The sequence below is a fragment of the Megalobrama amblycephala genome, linkage group LG1 (genome assembly GCF_018812025.1).
Source record: "Megalobrama amblycephala isolate DHTTF-2021 linkage group LG1, ASM1881202v1, whole genome shotgun sequence".
Lineage (NCBI taxonomy): Eukaryota > Metazoa > Chordata > Actinopteri > Cypriniformes > Xenocyprididae > Megalobrama > Megalobrama amblycephala.
In genome coordinates, this window is record NC_063044.1 from 45802485 (window position 1) to 45822091 (window position 19607).

General features: G+C 35.7%; 1 protein-coding gene across 1 annotated transcript; it reads right to left on the reverse strand.

Moving 5' to 3' along the window:
- Positions 1–4456: 4456 nt before the first annotated feature.
- ramp2 (receptor (G protein-coupled) activity modifying protein 2) lies at positions 4457–14206 on the reverse strand. The gene is made up of 6 exons (XM_048196119.1): positions 14050–14206; positions 13178–13242; positions 12981–13038; positions 6328–6357; positions 6014–6179; positions 4457–5916 (listed from the first exon to the last, which is right to left on the reverse strand). The coding sequence occupies exons 1-6, from the start codon at positions 14102–14104 to the stop codon at positions 5667–5669; spliced, it is 624 nt and encodes a 207-aa protein (XP_048052076.1). The 5' UTR covers positions 14105–14206; the 3' UTR covers positions 4457–5666.
- Positions 14207–19607: the final 5401 nt, after the last annotated feature.

Below are 19607 nucleotides of genomic sequence, written 5' to 3' on the forward strand. Positions count from 1 at the left end.
ATACGCCCTGCCAGAAAGCTGAAATGGTTCAGGAATGGTTTGAGGAGCACAACAACGAGTTTGAGGTGTTGACTTGGCCTCCAAATTCCCCAGATCTCAATCCAGTTGAGCATCTGTGGGATGTGCTGAACAAACAAGTCCGATCCATGGAGGCCTGACCTGACAACTTACAGGACTTAAAGGATCTGCTGCTAACATCTTGGTGCCAGATACCACAGCACACCTTCAGGGGTCTAGTGGAGTCCATGCCTCGGCGGATCAGAGCTGTTTTGGCAGCAAAATGGGGACCAACACAATATTAGGAAGGTGGTCATAATGTTACGCCTGATCTGCGTGTGCGTGTGCGTGTGTGCGCGTACAGTACCCCTGAAGTTGTGTTGTGGTATCTGGCATGTAAAAAAAATTGTATATATATAATGTAATATAATGTAATGTAATATAATTTATTTTTGTACATGCCTTTTTTTTTCTTTTTCTTTTTTTTTTTTTTTTTTAAAGCTTGTGGTTTCACTGCACCAGATTCATCTTTTATTGGAGTTCATCTCTAATGTAGAAGACCACCGGCTCTTAGAAATCACCTCTGGAATTAACAAATTGATTGTTTAATGTTGTCTAATCAATAATTCCTGCATATTAAAGTAGGAAAAAAGTTTTTAAAGCTTCATTTCAGTGTTTGTGTAATTAGTATTCTAAATGTGGAGCAAGAAATATATCATTCACTCTTTCAAAAGTGATTATCAATGATCACATAAAGGTCCCAAAGATGTTCTTTTTCTTCCCCAAGTTGCTTGTAATATTGCCACAGCAATTATGCCCTGTAATCTTCTCATGGTAAGTGTTAAGTCCTATAATTAAAAATGTTTGATTTGGAAATATGATCATTTTAAATAAAGTTAAAACATCAAGATTCAACATCACAGTTAAACAAAACATCAATATAGTTCAGTTATCATCTCTCCTGTCTTCAAGTCTTTGTTATATTTATTTCTTTTTTACAGTTACAGCAGGTGCCTGCTGGTATTATTATTCATTTTTTATTTGACATGGACATCACAGTTACATTGGACAAACCATATGCATTTGCTAAAGTGTTTTAGCACACATGCTGATTTTCAACACCAGTCCATGGGAGGCTTTTCAGAGAATAAAAAATAACAATGCTAATAATAATTACAATAAAAATAACAATACTAATAAAGAAAAAGTGGAAAAGAAAAAATATATATACCATAAAATTAAAAAAAACAAAAAAAAAACATACATAAGCTGCAGAGCAAAAGCAACATAATCACACAATATTGCAATAATAATTTAGATATTAAGGACTATTAATGTGAGCACTGTTGTTTTGTTTTTAACCGTTGTTTAAGTCCTCTGTTAAAAGCATTACCATTGATCTCTAGTTTTAAATTAGTAGGTAAAGCATTCTAGAGTTTTGGCCCCTTTGCCGAAAAAGCAGACTGACCAAAAGAGGTCTTATACTTTGGAACAAGAGAGTCACCACTGATAGTGGCTCGTGTGTTTGCCTTATGAGAGCTCTGACGCCTACTGACCAGTGTCTTGTATAAACACTGTCTTGTTTAAAGTAAAATACTTGATGGGTTTCTTTGAACAGGTTTCTGTGAATAGATCATATTTTTGATTCCATTCATTTACACAACCAAAGTGATTGTTCAAACCATTGATTGTATGTATCATGTTATTATGTATGCAGTTTTAAGTGATATTGCAAAAAATACAACAGCACTGACAGTACAATCATGCTGGAGATTCATCAATACATCCCCTATATATATATATATATACAGTACAGTTCAAAAGTTTGGAACCACTAAGATTTTTAATGTTTTTAAAAGAAGTTTCGTCTGCTCACCAAGGCTACATTTATTTAATTAAAAATACAGTAAAAAACAGTAATATTGTGAAATATTATTACAATTTAAAATAACTGTTTTCTATTTGAATATATTTGACAAAGTAATTTATTCCTGTGATGGCAAAGCTGAATTTTCAGCATCATTACTCCAGTCTTCAGTGTCACATGATCCTTCAGAAATCATTCTAATATGCTGATTTGCTGCTCAAGAAACATTTATGATTATTTTCAATGTTGAAAACAGTTGTGTACTTTTTTTTTCAGGATTCCTTGATGAATAGAAAGTTCAAAAGAACAGCATTTATCTGAAATACAAAGCTTCTGTAGCATTATACACTACCGTTCAAAAGTTTGGGTTCAGTAAGAATTTTTATTTTTATTTTTTTGAAAAGAAATTAAAGAAATGAATACTTTTATTCAGCAAGGATGCATTAAATCAATCAAAAGTGGCAGTAAAGACATTTATAATGTTACAAAAGATTAGATTTCAGATAAACACTGTTCTTTTGAACTTTCTATTCATCAAATAATCCTGAAAAAAAATATTGTACACAAATATTTTGTACAATTTTACACATTAAATGTTTCTTGAGCAGCAGATCAGCATATTAGAGTGATTTCTGAAGGATCATGTGACACTGAAGACTGGAGTAATGATGCTGAAAATTCAGCTTTGCATCGCAGGAATAAATTACTTTGTGAAATATATTCAAATAGAAAACAGTTATTTTAAATTGTAATAATATTTCACAATATTACTGTTTTTTACTGTATTTTTAATTAAATAAATGTAGCCTTGGTGAGCAGACGAAACTTCTTTTAAAAACATTAAAAATCTTAGTGGTTCCAAACTTTTGGACTGTAATGTGTGTATATATATATATATATATATATATATATATATATATATATATATTATAAACTTTTTTGAATTTCATTACATTTCAAATGTTTTAATCATTCTCTCTGCTCCTCACTTTTTGTTGCATGTCTTTGTTCAAATAAATATGTTTAACTTTGAGTAGCCTACTAGTTAAGTATGAATGAACATTGATAACATCTATTGAGCAGGGTAAAAAGAATGCATTGGACTCTTTTGCCACCAGTTTGTATAAAACCCTCAATAAATACATAAATAAAAACACATCTGCTAATGCTAAACATACTCTTTTAGATTGTCTTGTATCTCAGCGACATCAGCTATGTTGTTTTGTTTGTGACCTTGTGCCTTTAATGACAAAGATTGTGAAACAAATCAGAAGCAAACATCAGCAGAAAATATTGCAGCAGTCTGAATGAAGTTATTCAAATGAACATTTTTGTCAAGATAACATTTGGACACAACAGGATACTGGACATTAGTGTGATATCCATGCTTTCAATGAGCAACAACTCTGGTTTTTATAATAATAACAACCACCAATAGTATGATTATAAATATAGGAACTCCCTTTATAGCCTTTTATATTGGATTTGAAACCGCTGGGTGGCAGTAATGTCGAAAAAACCTTTCTTTTAACTCTTTTTTTTCTGTTAGTAGGCTAAACTGAGAGACTTTAGTGTAAATGAGGCTAATTGGAACAGCCGGTACATTCACATTTTATAGAAGTGTTTATTTTAAGATGCATTCAAATTAAATTGATTTCAACAAACCATACTCCATAATGTGAATCTTATATGTAAAACCACTAACAGGTTTGTCGGAAGCTCGTGCCTCGTGAATAGTGCTGTATACACTGAAGCTGTAAGATCTTAATTGCAGAAGTCGCTGGCGAGAGGAGGGTACAGATGTGAATCTGTGTTTTGGATCAGTGCCGGGGATCTGACAGTGAAATCTGGCAGTAATGAAGGTCTGGAGCATCTGGCCGGCTGTGAATGGCTGAATGCTTAAGATGTGAGGTGTGTCCTCTCCCCCGGGAGCTGTGAGAGCGACGCCGGATTGGATGAGCTGTTTGCGGAGGGCGTGGCGTGCGCCTGATCTGAGCCGGAGGAGGACGAGGAGGAGGAGAGCCGAGGAACGAGACAAAGGAGGTGGGTGTGGGTGATTGCTCTCTTTCCCACCACACCCTGCCAGGCCGAGTCCCGACAAACACTTAATATTTCACAGAAGAGTTTGAGTGTGTGTTTTTACAGTGGAATACTAGTACATCTACAAAAGACGGTATAGTCAGCGGTATACCGGCAGAAAACATCTTAAACTGCTTTGAGAGAGGTTTTCTTTTTCTTATTTTTGTTTTAGGCTGACCAGGCTGGGAGACCATCTTAAACAAGTTTTACAGCAGTGATTTTCATCTTATATTCAGTTGTTTATGTTATGAACAAATAAGACCTTGTATTTTTAATTGACTTTAATAGAGTTCACTGGAACATGATGTAAGACTATAAACAGCTTTTTAGCTCACTCATTCCAGCATTTTTTTTTTTCCTCCAACATCAACCTTTCTGTCTGAAGTGTGAGGGAAATTTTGAGCTTGAATATTTGAGCTCAATGTCACAAGTAACATACCTTTTCCATGTGGAGGCAGTACAAAACATGAAAGTTACAAAAAGGACACTTTTACTAAGATCACAATGATAGACTCCAGGTAAAACATGTGGTTTAATTATATAAAAACATTTCCAATCAAAGTAAAAAGTGAAGTATAAAAGTATAAAATTATTCACAGGCTCTTAAAGTGGTTCTCTGAAGTGCTTGGTACAGACGTCCATAAAAGAACACATCTGTAGACATACACTTGAAAAAAATTTCTCTTATAAGACAGATATGAAATCTTAGATATTAAGCTTTCCTTCATTTAAAATAACCCATTACTGAAATAATTATAAAACACAAACGCAAATCTCATTCATGTCCACATTGATGTAGTAATTATATTGCTAAGTAAATTACAATGCAGTTCTGTGTAAAGGGCAGAGTAAAATGAACATGGACAATGCAAGTGGACATTTACAATAAACCTCCATTTTCTGACATCCCCTTCCCTCTCAAATGTATTTTTTTTTTCTTTCTTCGGAGACGTGTGTATATGTCATTAACTTATATAAATAAACAGATATTCAATAAGCTGCCTGTCGAAATGGACGACTTTCATTTGGCTTTGTTTTGTCATGCATTCAGATTGACTCATTTATGGTTAATTTTTCAATAATGGTCACAATAAATTTAAAAGGTCAATCTTTATGACTTGTGTCAAAATAGAAGTGAAATCACAAAGACGTTATGCTCATAGTCAGCTAAACAGCTCTTGTCCCCAAACTAACAACAAAATCTACATTAAAACATGGGTTAAATATTTCATACAGTGTGTAAAGTGGACACTCAAATCAGGTTGTGTTCTGTGTTGTGATGTTTTGTACACCTGGTTACGTATACAGTACATCTGACTGCTTCAAATGAACCTTTTTTTTCTGTTGTTATTTCACATTTCATTAGATTATGCATTTACATCCTGAAGGCAACAAAAACATATATGTGCAATATGGAGATGTGATTGTCATAATGCCTTGAATGGTCTGCAATGCACATCAGCTGTAGGTTTAAAAATATACTTTTCTAACCACCAATTATTTCACTGAAGTACAGTAACATTTTCCAGTCAGATGTCACCCCCAGAGCAAATGCTCATCCTGCATTCTGCTTTATTCGAACCTGGAGACGCCCATGTGCACATTCACTGGGGAGTGTTGGACCAGGACATTATCCCGCAGTGGGATACCATCCTGAATAATGAAGAAGAAATGAAGCAGATGAAGGAATAAGAACAAAATGTTCTTGCACCTGGAATCTTCTCTAGGACCTCCTGTCTCCATTTTTAGTCTTGAGAACAACTAGGACCACCATAGCAGGGATTAGGCATATGGGGGTCATAACAAGGGCAAGGACGATGCTGGGAGGGGGGTCCCTCAGTGCCTCTGTGGGGCATTCTTGAAAATAGGTGGTGTGGATATCCACAAATATGCTTTCAACAAAATGATTCGGCCAGGGAAGCAGTAGACAATCAGCAACAGTCTCAGTACACACAGTGAAATTGTTGTATGCACTGCCAGAGAGACAGACAGAAAGAAAGTCACCAATTACTATCAAGCACATACAGTATTATATGGCATTTGATAAAGAATCGTTGGAAAATATCCTACCTTTTTACTCTCTCCAAAGAACACCAGACAGTACTGTTCATGGACGCCATAGCCACATTAAAATGATATCTACACCAGTGCACCACCAGCATTTCATAGCATGTTCTGATTGAACTGTTCACACAAACTGAACAGTATATGTCACAGACGCTCTTGTTACCACAGCCTGTGATGTAAATTAAAAGAAATAAATAAAGATTGATATAAGTCAATATAAATCATCTTTTAGTTGTGTCACAGTCAAGTTGCAGTTGTTAAATACAGTAGGCTAAATATCTCTTAAGCTATTTTGACAAGCAATGTAGCCTACATACCAAATGTTCCTCCATTTCCATGTCCAGCATCTAAAAAATATAATGAAATCATATAATAATATAAGTAAATCGTAAATCTTATACAAGTAGCCTACATCTTACATCGTATTCAGCTTATTACTTTAGATAATCGTTTGTGACACATCCATCCTCCAAACACAGATTTGTCATGCACTGCATTGTGTCTCATTTAGGTTAAATGAAAGCTGCAGTTGTATATCGACGCACACACAACTTACCATAGAGAAAAGACAGAAAGACGCCAAAAAAGCTGAACGATACCCTCATATCAGAGCAAACGAGCGCTGGCGAGATAGTCTCAAGCCGCCACTGAATGTGCCTGAACTTTTACACCAAAGAGCGCGAGGCATAACAGGAAACGCGACGGGTGGAAGCGTGATGCGCCGTCTCCACATGTGGAATCGGGGTTACCAGATGTTCAGAAAGCTGCTGACCGAAAACGCTTTAATTTTCCCACGTAATAATGCTCCACCTCTGGCCGCCTCTCTCTCTCTCTCTCTCTCTCTCTCTCTCTCTCTCCAACTTGAACAGAAAAACAGTAAAACCTTCTAATGCATTTTCACTGACTTTTAGGCGCCATATAAATACAACCCATTAATTGGTCATAACTGAATATGCCTATTAAACAAACAAAAAACGTGAATGAGATTTCATAAATTTGTTTATTAGGGGCCAAGCACCGAAGGTGCGGAGGCACCACCTATTGTATCTGTTGGCGTTCTTTTTATTTTTATTTTCGATTATTTTTCTTCTTCTTCTTCCGCTCTTGAAGTCTATGGCAGCCCATAGAACCGCTTGCGGGAAAGTTGTGAAATTTGGCACACAGTTAGAGGACAGTCTGACCTTTGTTCATAGCAAATTTGGAGTCTCTAACTCAATCCCTCTAGCGCCACCAGCTGTCCAAATTTGCACTTATGTTTATGCTAAAAACTTTTGAACGGTAAGGGTTAGAAACAAAATTATTTTTCCCTCTGATTCCTTGGGTCAAGACTATGACGTCATTTTCCGTCATGAAATTTTTTTCGCCATTTAGAATTTTCTGAAAAACGTACTTTTTCGAACTCCCTTTCATGAAAATTGAATCAGATCATCTTCAGACCATGCCGACAAAAAGTTAAAAGGAATTCAAGTCGATTCCTCAAACTGTTTTCGTAAAACACGAGAACGAATTGTACGTAGTGCTTGCGAAAATAAACATAACTCCGCAACGCTTTATCGTATTTAGACCAAACTTCGTACATGTCACCAAAAGCATGACCTGAGGCATCATGCAGTGTTTCGGCGCAGCGCCACCTACTGGTGCGGAAATATGAAAAATGGATATTTTTGCTTATAACTTCTGATGGGTTTGTCCAAAAATCATAAATTTGGTCTCGTTCATTCGGGGCATCATGCCGAGTCGAATGATAACCAATTTTCTCATATCGGACATTTTGGCTGTCGGCCATTTTGAATTTTGTGCTAAAATGCTGTATTTTACGAACGCATTAGCGTATCTTTACAAAACTCGGTATGGGTCCTCAGCACAATGCCCTGGGAGCCCGAGAAGTTTCGGAACAGCGCCACCTTGTGGTCAAAAGTTATAACAAAATTTACAAAAATGCTAATAACTTTTGACTATATTAACCGATTGTAATGAAACTGGTCTCAGTTGATTCCTTGGGTCATGCTGAGAACACAAATATCAAATTTGCCATAGTCGGCTGAACTTCCTGTCCGCCATATTATTTTTCTCTAAAAACCTACTTTTTTGAACTGCTCCTAGACCGTTGCTCCGATTTTCACCAAAATCGAACCATATCATCTTCAGACCATGCCGACAAAAAGTTATGGATTTCAAGTCGATGCGTCAAATCATTTTCATATACCGGAGCAACGAATTTGAGGCATGATGCAAAACCCACTCTTGAAGCTGTATCTCTGCAATGCTTTGACATATTGACACCAAACTTTGCGGTTGTCATTGTCAACTCACTCTGACCATACCGCATGAATTTGGTCACAGCGCCACCTATTGGTGGAAAGTGATAAACCAGTAAATCTTTATTATTTACTGTATATGTGATTTTTCAGCTCTTTTGCCTACAATGATCCTAATAGGTCTTTAATTGCTCACTGTTGCAGTTGGTCTGATACTCCCAGCCGTGTTGGCTGGCTTATTGTGCCGCTTTTGTGCTTGGCCCCGTAATTGCTGCTTGCAGCTATGTTTTATTATTATTATTATTATTTTGTATAATATTAATTACAAAACTTAATGTCTAGCTAGGCTATGTTTAACTATACAACCTGTCAGTTTACTTATGTCTCACAAGCCTTCCCAAATAGGCTATCATAACATAGCCTAGTTCTTGGTTCATCTGGACTTGGACATGACGAAAATAATAGCAAGCTGTGGTGCTCACACTACACAACAATCGGTTCCTTCCCAGTTAGATTTTTTTTTTTTTTTTTTTTTTTGTATAATGTTCTGAGTGATAAGTTTTGTTTTTGTTCCCAGAACCTTTTAAGGTAGGATAACATTCTTTAAAAACATTCAAAAAATGTTTAGTGATAACACTGTTACATTATCCTCTGAAATTCTTATAAAGTGTTTAGAGGTCAGTTTCCCAGCGGGCAAGTACTGGATGTGGACAACTCCACAAACAGTACTATTAGTTTCACTTATTACAAAGCAGTTTGACTTTATTTCTGTCATACATGCAAAAAAAAAAAAGTTTTTCTTGAGAATTAACAGAGGTTTAAATGTTGATGTTTGGTTTGATTTCACCATTATGGTAATAAGTGTTTAATTTATTTAGGCAGTTTGACTTTTTTAACATTAGTTGTTTTCTGGCTGCTGTAACTGTTTATGTCCAGAACAGAAAATGTGATATAAAATGATGTTGGCTACTTCTTGGTGATAAAGCTATAATCATCATTTAGTTGTCTGAATCACTGATCTCATCTAGTAGATAATCTTTGATTATAGATGTTATTAATTTCACGTAATTAGACCTGTGATAATTGTCCAGCGTGAGATCAAGCAGTCCTTTAATCAAGTAATCTGAACTATTAATTATCACCCCCCAAAAAACCCCTCTGTGCATAGCAGCGCCTATACTACACAACACAATGCTGACAACGTGCACAAACTACAAGACATTTGATCAAGAGCTGTTGAAACAAAAGTGAAAAAATCTTTTTCCCACATAAATTATGAGAGAAATTCATGCAAGTTATTACGAGCATTGCATTGTGATTGGCTGGATTCGTTTCACCTTGCCGTTGCATTGCACATATTAGGGGGCAGTTGTGGCCTAATGGTTAGACTTGTAGTCGGACTTGTAACCTGAAGGTCGCGGGTTCGAGTCTCAGTACCAGCAGGAAATATAGGTGGGGGGAGTGAATGAACTGCTCTCTCTTCCACTCTCATTATCCACAACTGAGGTGCCCTTGAGCAAGGTGATCTTGTAGTGTGTGCAATGCAACAACAAGGTGGAACTAATCTAGCCAATCACAGTGCAGATGGTATAAATGGAAAAACCTTGTAATAACTTGTGTGATTTTATATGTAGGTTCGGGAGGAGCCTAAACATTCAGCCCTGTCAATCATCATTACGAGCAGCAGTCACTGCGTCATCCCAGCGACAATTCTTCCAGCATTCTTCCTGCTCCCCATCTCCTCCTCTATTTTTCTTATTCTCCCTCTGCGCAGTACTGTTATAGGACGTTTTAGCTCGGAGCTTGAGCCGAGCCTCTGGTTCGAGCCTCCTTCGAGGACAGCAAGCCAAGTTTGTTTACCATTAACTATAAAGACTGAATGGGCAGGTGAACTCGTGAAGTGGTAAAGCATTTTTTTTAGACGGGACTGCCTCTTGACCAAAAGTTTGTGCACCTCGCCAGAGTTGAGTTGTGTAGTATGCACACTGCTATGACAAGATGACGACAGATGACAAGAAATCTTGTTGTGTAGCGAGCACCACAGCAATTCAGGTAGTCTACAGTCCTGTAGTGTGAGCATGCTCTTAGTAGTTGTGTTGTGGTAAGTAGTAAAGGAAACTCTGTTAGATTACAATACCCATTCGAGAGAAGTTAACTGAGCTTCATGAAATGGAACCAGTTCTCAGATCAAGTTTTGACTCATGATATTGTAAAGCACTGTTGTGTTTAAAAGATAGCTGTTTCCCTGAGGTACGGATCTTTTCTGAGCTGAGAACACCCAGGCCAGATGCACATCTGCAAGCGGGTCTCCCCCTTTAAAAAAACACTCCGTTTCTCTCAGGTTGATTCCTCGTTGGCTCAGTGGTTCTGATTTATTTGCATTTTTTACATCTGTTTCCAAACAGGAAACATAAGTGAACATTTAGGGGCAGAGCAGGGCGGCTTGATGGAATGGACACTTTTAAGAATAACTGGGTCATATTAAACAGATCTAGTTCGGGAAACGATATAATCAGAGTTTGCCATCTGTGCTCGAAGGGCCGCACTTTTGGTTTGAGCCCAGCTGTGATTGAAACAAACTCTCAGCTCACTCACTTCAAAGGAAGAGAAAGAGGCGAATCCGGGGCCGAGGGAGGGCTGGAACAGTTTATGTAACACTTCTGGGCTTGTGGATCTCATGTTGGCCATGTGAGTATGTCTTCAATCGGTACCAATAGATTAAGTCTACTGGAAACCATTTAATGAAGTTAATGAAGTATCTCAAACCTTATTACTTTCAAACTTTTGTATGATATATCACCAAAAAAAAAATTGCCTTAATTTTTAAAGACCTCCTTTCAGAACGTGAAACTTCCTCCAATAATGTACTCCCGGACCCTAAGAGAGATCCACCAATCAGATCTCTCAGAAGTCTTTGTTAACAAAGAAACAAGAATTGTGAAAAGAGTGGCACAAGCATCACATATATTTTATTTTACATTAGAATTAATGACTTATAGCTGACAGTTGATTTTTAATTATTGTTTTATTTTATTCAGTTGTCATTCACAAAGCTATTCATGGGATAAATAATTCATTCTCACAAAAGGTTTTGTTTCTCATTCTTCAAAAAATTTTTTTTTGCTTTAAGCAAAAAGTAATATTAAGATTCACTCAGAACTGATTGGTTTGGTTTACATTTAGGAAAGGCTTCTTTTTAGCGCTTTACATTTTAAGGTAGAATAAAATATTTCTTTCTATAATATAAAATAATAATAATAATAAAAGGTATGAAACGAGCTCTTTAAGATCTTTAAGGCTTTCCTTTGTATGTGTGTTAACGAAAGCAAACAACAGAGAAAGTTTTGTTTGTGTGAAGATGCTTTATAGGTAACGCGCCGTATGTTGTTAAACGTCACATGCATGTGACACTCACAGAACAATGCTGTCTTTGTTTCTGTTTTTGGATCCTAACAACAGGCCAATCTAAATCTCCCCTGCGCCCATGTGTTTATCCAAATCTCAAACTGAAGCAGTTGGTTTATTCTTTGTTCCAGAGACTCTCCCATGAATATAAATATTAGAAAAAAGTCTGATTGAAAGTGTCAACAAAATCTCTTACCACAGTGTAGAATTGCAACACTATATTCTTTTCACCGGTTATTATGCTGTTACCTTCCTAAGCACTGATTGTCTGCTATTCTTTGTTAGTAATTATACATATGGGTCATTGACGAATAAAGTTTTTACAAGTGTACAAAAAACTAATGGAGAAATAATGAATTTTGAAGTTTTATTAAGTGTTAACAATGAGATTACGTGGTCTTCATAATCAATTAACACAGTTTTTGTCAATTTTTTTACAAGATGGACAAAATTTTTCACCAAAAAAGTCTTTTATTGACTGACACTTTTGGTTTTACTGAATGATGATATTTTAACAAGCTGATATCTATCTAGCTAGCTAGTAATTACAACATTTTCCATGTTTTATAGCGGTTGTACCGAATGACCTGATGTTTCGGGACATGCGTATGAGCAAATGAAAACATGAATTTTTCAAAAAGAGAGAGTTACTTTGCTTCACAACCATGTGGTCCTTTGCAGGTGTCTGAATGATGTCACATCCTGTCACATGATATTGACCGCATGACTTGATCCAAAATGGTCCCTTTATATTGGTTACTCCGAATGACATCAACGAAATTATTTTTTTCCGAACATTCTTCCTCATAACAAAGTAACGACTTCTACACATAATTTTAATACCATTTTGCACTATGTTGATATATGAGGTTATAAAATAATGGCAGAATAAAAAAACATATACATTTATTACATTTTAAGATATTTTAATCACAATGAAATGGCTGTATTGGCCTTTGGATGGTTAAACCGAATTACCTTTTGACACTTCAAAATCTTTAAAATACCTTTATATGTGGCAAAACATAACCTTTTGGATTTAATAAAAGTGATCTAGTTGTACTACCTGACATACTTTGGATGTCATATCTTTGTTTTTTATTATTATTATTAAGGGGACAAAAAATGACCCGTCACATCATTGACCCATATAATGCTACATTGCAGCACATCAGCTGCTCAATATGCACTCAATTGAATCCATACACTGAAAACACCCTCACAGTAGGGTTTATTTAGACATACAACTCAGAAAAACATAAAATGAGCCAAAATGTCTGTCATATTTATACAGCTGTATGACTCACCTGCTCTGGTGTAGGCAGTGGTTTGTATGTCTGTTGGTGGGGTTGTTGCAGTCTGTCTCTATAGAGCACAGAAGAAAAGTAAATGTCCATGAGATACAGAGCATGGGTTTACAAAAATACTTTTTGATAGCAAATAGAATTCTTAAATAGAACTTGTGTGCATATATTTATCACAAAAAAAAAAATCAATATCTCACCACAATGTATTTCTGTTCATTTGGTACCAGAGTATGCAGAGTTGAGACCATTAGACACAGACAGACTATCATGAAAAAGAAACTTTGTATTATACACATGAATCACACTCAAATTCAGAAACACACTGGCATTTATTTGTAATTATAAGACAACAAATTCCTGCAGTTAGGGGAATATTGACAGACATGGAAAAAGATACAGGAAGGGAGGAGATGAAGAGGGAGCACATGTGCACATCCTCCCTTTGTCCTGTTCAGCTGGATCATGACAGTCATTTCCTCAGAAGCGTCTAATTCCTTATTTATCTATATCTACCGCATAATTTTGAAGAGGTCAACAGTATAATTTACATGATATTCCATTCTTTTTTTTTATGGTTTAAAGGGATAGTTCACCCCCAAATTTTTGTCATTATTTACTCATCCTCAAGCTGTTTCAAACCTTTATGAGTTTTTTTTTTTTTTTTTCTGTTGAACATTGACATTTTTTTCGTACTATGGAAGTCAATGGCTACTGTCAACTGTTTGATAACCAACATTCTTTAAAATATCTTCTTTTGTGTTCAACAGAAGAAAGAAACTCGTACAGGTTTAGAACAACTTGAGGGTGAGTAAATGATGACTGAATTTTGGAATTTGGTTGAACTATCCCTATCATATAATGTATATTATTATACAATATACACACATATATATATGTAGCTCTAAATTTTTAATTAGAAACAGTTCAAAGGAAATTTTCAAAATATATTGAAGATAGCTACGGTGTTCTTCATTCTGCATTCACAGCCATTTTCTCTAGGAGAATGCCTCTGATTTTAAGTATCAAGCACATAAAACCAATCTTTTATTCTGAAGGTTTCATATCTTACCCCAAAACAGTAAAGTCCCTTGTGGTTTTGAAGTAGTTATAGATGTGTGCTCCATTATGCTTTATTCCTGGGATACTTCTGTCTGTCTGTCTGACTGTCCACCTCAGCTTTCACAAATCACATGTATGAACTCTTCAACAGGAAGACTCTATTAAAACAACAGGATGTGCTCATTTCCTTAAAGGGGTGGTGGATTCATACATGGAGAGACATTACAGAGTGGGCTGTCTAATATATCCCAATGTTGCCATCATTTGTCTCTCTGAATTTCTCTTGCACTCATATTCTCATCATTGTCACATACTCTCTTGCTCTCTCTCCTGATTTACGAAACTATCTGTTTTGGAAATTGTGTACTGTGTCATGTAAATTGTATATTGTGTCATGGCTTTGCATTGTGTAGCCTACATGGACCTTTCTAATGATTTATTCCCACCATTTTAAGTATTTATTGTGTGTGTGTTTTATAAATTCCTGATTATTCAAAGCATTAATAATAACTGTTTTTCTATCTCTACCAAACATTTGTGGCTCTGCCAAACATGTCAGTTGATGTATGTTACTAAAGTGTGTGGGGCTCATAAAGTCAGTGTGTTTGTTACTGCTCACCTTTGTTTAACACTAACAGCACTTTTATTGTTTGTAATACATTCTCTAACACTACTTTCAATCAATTTGAGTAGGAGAGTGGAAGGACTGAAGCTTTGAAATCAACAAAGCATGAGCCAGAATTGACTTTTACTTTAGTTCATTTGTTTATCATGTAGAGTAGAGTATATGATGTGATGTATGATGTTTTGGTCTAAGACCAATTGGCGTTTATTCAGAACTGAGGAAACAGTGTATATATATATATATATATATATATATATATATATATATATATATATATATATATATATATATATATATATATATACACACACATATCACACACACACAAAGTTTATGTATGTTCCCCTATCAATGCTTCTGCATGGACAACAACAGGCTCCACATATTCGTTACATTTTAATTATGACATTTCCTTCAGATATTACACCAGAACTGGCTTCTGTGGTAGGTCACAGTGTTTATTATTGTAGAGTTGAGTAAGCAGCCTCAATCCAAACAGATTGTTTCTTTTAATGTTTCTGGCTGGGATTCGGTTAACCTCATCGGGCTCTACAGGGGGTCTTACCCCAGGTGCTTTGGAGAGTGAACTATGCTTCAGTGAGGAGGGGAGAGATAAAGACTGATGACAAATCCACCCCTTGAGTATTGGCTCAGAGGAGTGTCTACCCTCACTATTGACGTACACAGAGCTACAACACTGCCATTGACGCATGTACACTATGACCACCACTGGCGTGCACTCGGTACAGCTCAGGAGTGATGCAAGAGGAGAAAGTATCATTCCCTTAGAGTTTATGCACACACATACACACACATTCACAGCCACAGATGTACAAGTCAACGTCATCTGGCGATTCCCCCACTCTCACTCAGCTGGACTTGGTCTGGTGCCTTGTGAAGTTCTGAGGACCTAAATTACTTCCACATTTGATTCACATTAGTAAGGAGAGGCTTGTTTTCCACCCTTAATTGGTTTGCTCTGTTTATAAAGCAGATTAAGTTAGAGGGACAGAAAACATGGAGTTTATTTAGCAGTTCAGGACACTTATATTTCTTGAAAATTAGAGCTCCAAAGGACAAAATCTGAAGACTTCCTGATACAATAATGTACTTTACACACAAGAATAGCTGATATTAACAAAGGCTAGTGCTGAGCTTGCCACAGTGATACTGTAATTCATGCAAATAAAGTTTAATGAAGTCAAAGAACATCTTTCCCCATAGAAACACACATGAAAATGCTCTTCAAGTTTGTGCACAGAAAACATGCTCTGTATTGTCCATGAATGCAATGTGTAAAAAGTTATTCGTTTTCAAACTATTTTCAAGAAATGATTCTTATTAGTTATTTTAATAAATCATTCAAAAAGACTCTCAATCTATGGAGTTTAGTTTGAATTCTTCACTGAATCAACTCTGAATCAACATATGACCTATTTAGAGACTATATTTTCCTCAATTGTGTTTTTTCTCTCTGTTAAAAAATACTTTTTGTTCTTAAATTAATTTAATCTTTGTGTTATTTTAGATGGGACCTAGTTTGGGAACCTCTGTCTTAGGTCACTGAAAAGACAAAAAATAAATAAATAAATAAATAAATAAAAATAGGTGAAAAAATGAATGGTAATAATGTCACATTATTACAACATAAAATATGTGAAGGTTTCTCCTTTTGTATTCAAATATTGTCATACAGAAAGCTTGTTTACACTTTTGCATTTACGTGCTTTAAAGGGATATTTCACCAAAAAAAGAAAATTCTGTTATAATTTACTCATCCACAAGTTGTTCCAAACCTGAATGAATTTCTTTCTTTTACTGAACACTGAAAGAAGATATTTTGAAGAATATGGTTAACCAAACATTTGATGGACAAAAAAAAAAAATACTATATGGAAGATAATGGGGTCCATTAAAGGTCCCGTTCTTCGTGATCCCATGTTTCAAACTTTAGTTAGTGTGTAATGTTGTTGTTAGAGTATAAATAAAATCTGTAAAATTTTAAAGCTCAAAGTTCAATGCCAAGCGAGATATTTTATTTAACAGAAGTCGCCTACATCGAACGGCCAGTTTGGACTACATCCCTCTACTTCCTTCTTTAATGACGTCACTAAAACAGTTTTTTGACTAACCTCCGCCCACAGGAATACACAAGAGTTGCGTTTGTAGGGTGTGTTTGTCGCCATGTCGTCGAAACGCTGTTATTTTCATCCCGCAGTCCAATCACCGGGTCTGACTCCGGCTCAAATTGATAGGGTAAAATTAAAGACATGTTTACAATAACACTGAGCGCGTGCATCTCCACGTTATGGTAAGAGGCGTGACCTTTCCGGGCAAGGAGCGCTAAGCTGCTGTCGAATCACAACACAGGAACCGCTGGCACAGTCAGAACTCGTTACGTATTTCTGAAGGAGGGACTTCATAGAACAAGGAATCATCAGCCCGTTTTTATGACAGTGGAAACAGCGGTAGACAGATAAGTAAATTATGTGAAAAATACTGTGTTTTTTTACACGCGAAACATGAACACATGTTATATTGCACACTATAAACACAATCAAAGCTTAAAAAAAACACGAAAATGGGACCTTTAACTGTTTGCTTACCAACATTTTCCCAAATATCTTCTTTTGTGTTCAGCAGAAGAAAGAAATTCATTCAGGTTTGTAACAACTCGAGAGTGAGTAAAAGATAACAGAATTTTCATTTTTGGGTGAACTATCCCTTTAAAGACTCAGTATCTGGAGCTGTTCAACACCCTTTCAAATCTCATAGTTCCTATTATATTTCAATTCATCCTCTAAACTCCTTCCTCAGAGCAAAGAGCTCATCCCTCAGTACCCCACACACTGACTGATACTAATCTTCATTTGACGAGCCAAAACCAACATCCAGGGTTTACACTGCACATAATTAAAAACTTTCCAAAGATAAGACCTCCCTCTTATGTCTATCTTTCTGCCTGTGTTTGCTTCTGTTGTGAGGTCCAAGATAAACACCGGACTGAAAAAACCTTTTTAGGATGGGCCCAGTACTGGGATAAGAGTATGAGGAAAAATTGTGTTAACGCTCTATCTATCACATACTGAAGTGATGAGCAATTCCACCTCAACCCTACATCGACAGAAGAAGCTAAAACACCTGTACACTGCCAGTCTCACACACATTGTCAGTAAAAGAAAAAGTTTTAATTGTAAAAGAAAAAAAACATTAACATCTGACAAACTATGTTCATTACAAATGTTTGCACATGTTAGAATTTATCCTTGTCACTCAAAGGGATAGTTTACCCCAAAATGAAAATATACTCACCTTCATGTAGTTCCATGTATGACTTTCTTCTGTGGAACACAAAATAAGTTATTTTGAAGAAATCTCTCAAAATAAAATCTCAAAATCTCTTATGTTTCACAGAAGAATAATGTCATACATGCTTGGAATGACACAAGGGTGAGTAAATGATGACAGAATTTCTTTCTTTTTCTTTCTTTCTTTCTTTCTTTCTTTCTTTCTTTCTTTCTTTCTTTTAGTGAACTAGTCTACATCTTTTCTACATGTATGAGTGTTAAAGTATCACGTGCAAGCATGCAGCAAAAAATGCATGATCCAGTAAGTTTACTAAATTTTTCCCTAAGCTATTAATCTGTGAAACCAAACCAAATATCACTTTCATGTTCCTGCAACACGACAACAAAATGTTTGTTCTTTCATTTGTAACTTAATGATATATAGGCAGGGAACTTATAGAGTCAATGGGACATTAAGCCAAAAATACTGAAAATAAAAATCCCTATGTTGTTCCAAGCCTTCTGTGAAACACAACAGAAGTCCCCATTCACTTTCATGGCTTATTTGTCCATACAATGAATGGTGAATGAAACCGTCGGTTTGCCTAACATCTCATTTTGTGCGTTTCACGAACGAAAGAAAGCCAAACAGGATTGGAACAGCTTGATCTTGAGTAAAACTTTTTATTTTTAGGAAAACTATCTCTTTAAAAAATAGGACCAAGATTAACAATAAATTGCTACATGGCGACATCTAGTGGAATTATAAATATCATAACATCTGTCGAAAAGATTCATTCATATATATATATATATATATATATATATATATATATATATATATATATATATATATATATATATAAAATCCTTTATTATAATATTACATGTGTAGTAGCAATATCATACTATTAAACTGTGTTGCTATCTCTCGAGCGCGTCCATTCAGGCGCGCTCTCGTTGGGTCACGTGTGATGTGCAGAGAAGGGCAGAGCATTCTGCGTCGCGCGGCGGGTGGACCTCACGCTGTATGGCAGGCGGAGTTGGCATATAAAACTATGGTTTAACTATCTATAGCTAAATATATTTTAGATAGTTACAATGTATTTCGACGAGTTATAATTATATTTTGACTAGTCAGAATGATAATTAGAGATATCTGAAATTATAATTGCACTAATCTAATCTGCTGTTGTTTGATGTGGGACTGAATACTCATAATTACTTAATAGATTATTAATTAATATCTGGATGCATTCATATGGTAAAAGATCTCCAGCATGCAAAACGAATCAACTGGAATGTCTAATAAAGACGGAGACCAGCAAACTGCTCGTCTTGTTTTATCATACACTTTGAAAAGACAAGACTGAAGAACAGTGCTTGTACACCCAAAACATGAAATATAGTACAAATAAATGCGTGACGGACAAGTAAAATACTTCAGAATCAAGGCAGACTCAATCAAAAAAGGTGAAGGCAGATTTTAAAAAGATTACAAGTTAATAAATGTTTAACTGGTATTAATGTACCGATGACATTGATTAGTAGCTACATTACATTGTGTATGGATTGTCTTCTGTGTCGATGCAGGTTTACTTGTGTCATTAAAGGGTTAGTTCACCCAAAAATGAAAATTCTGTCATTTATTACTCA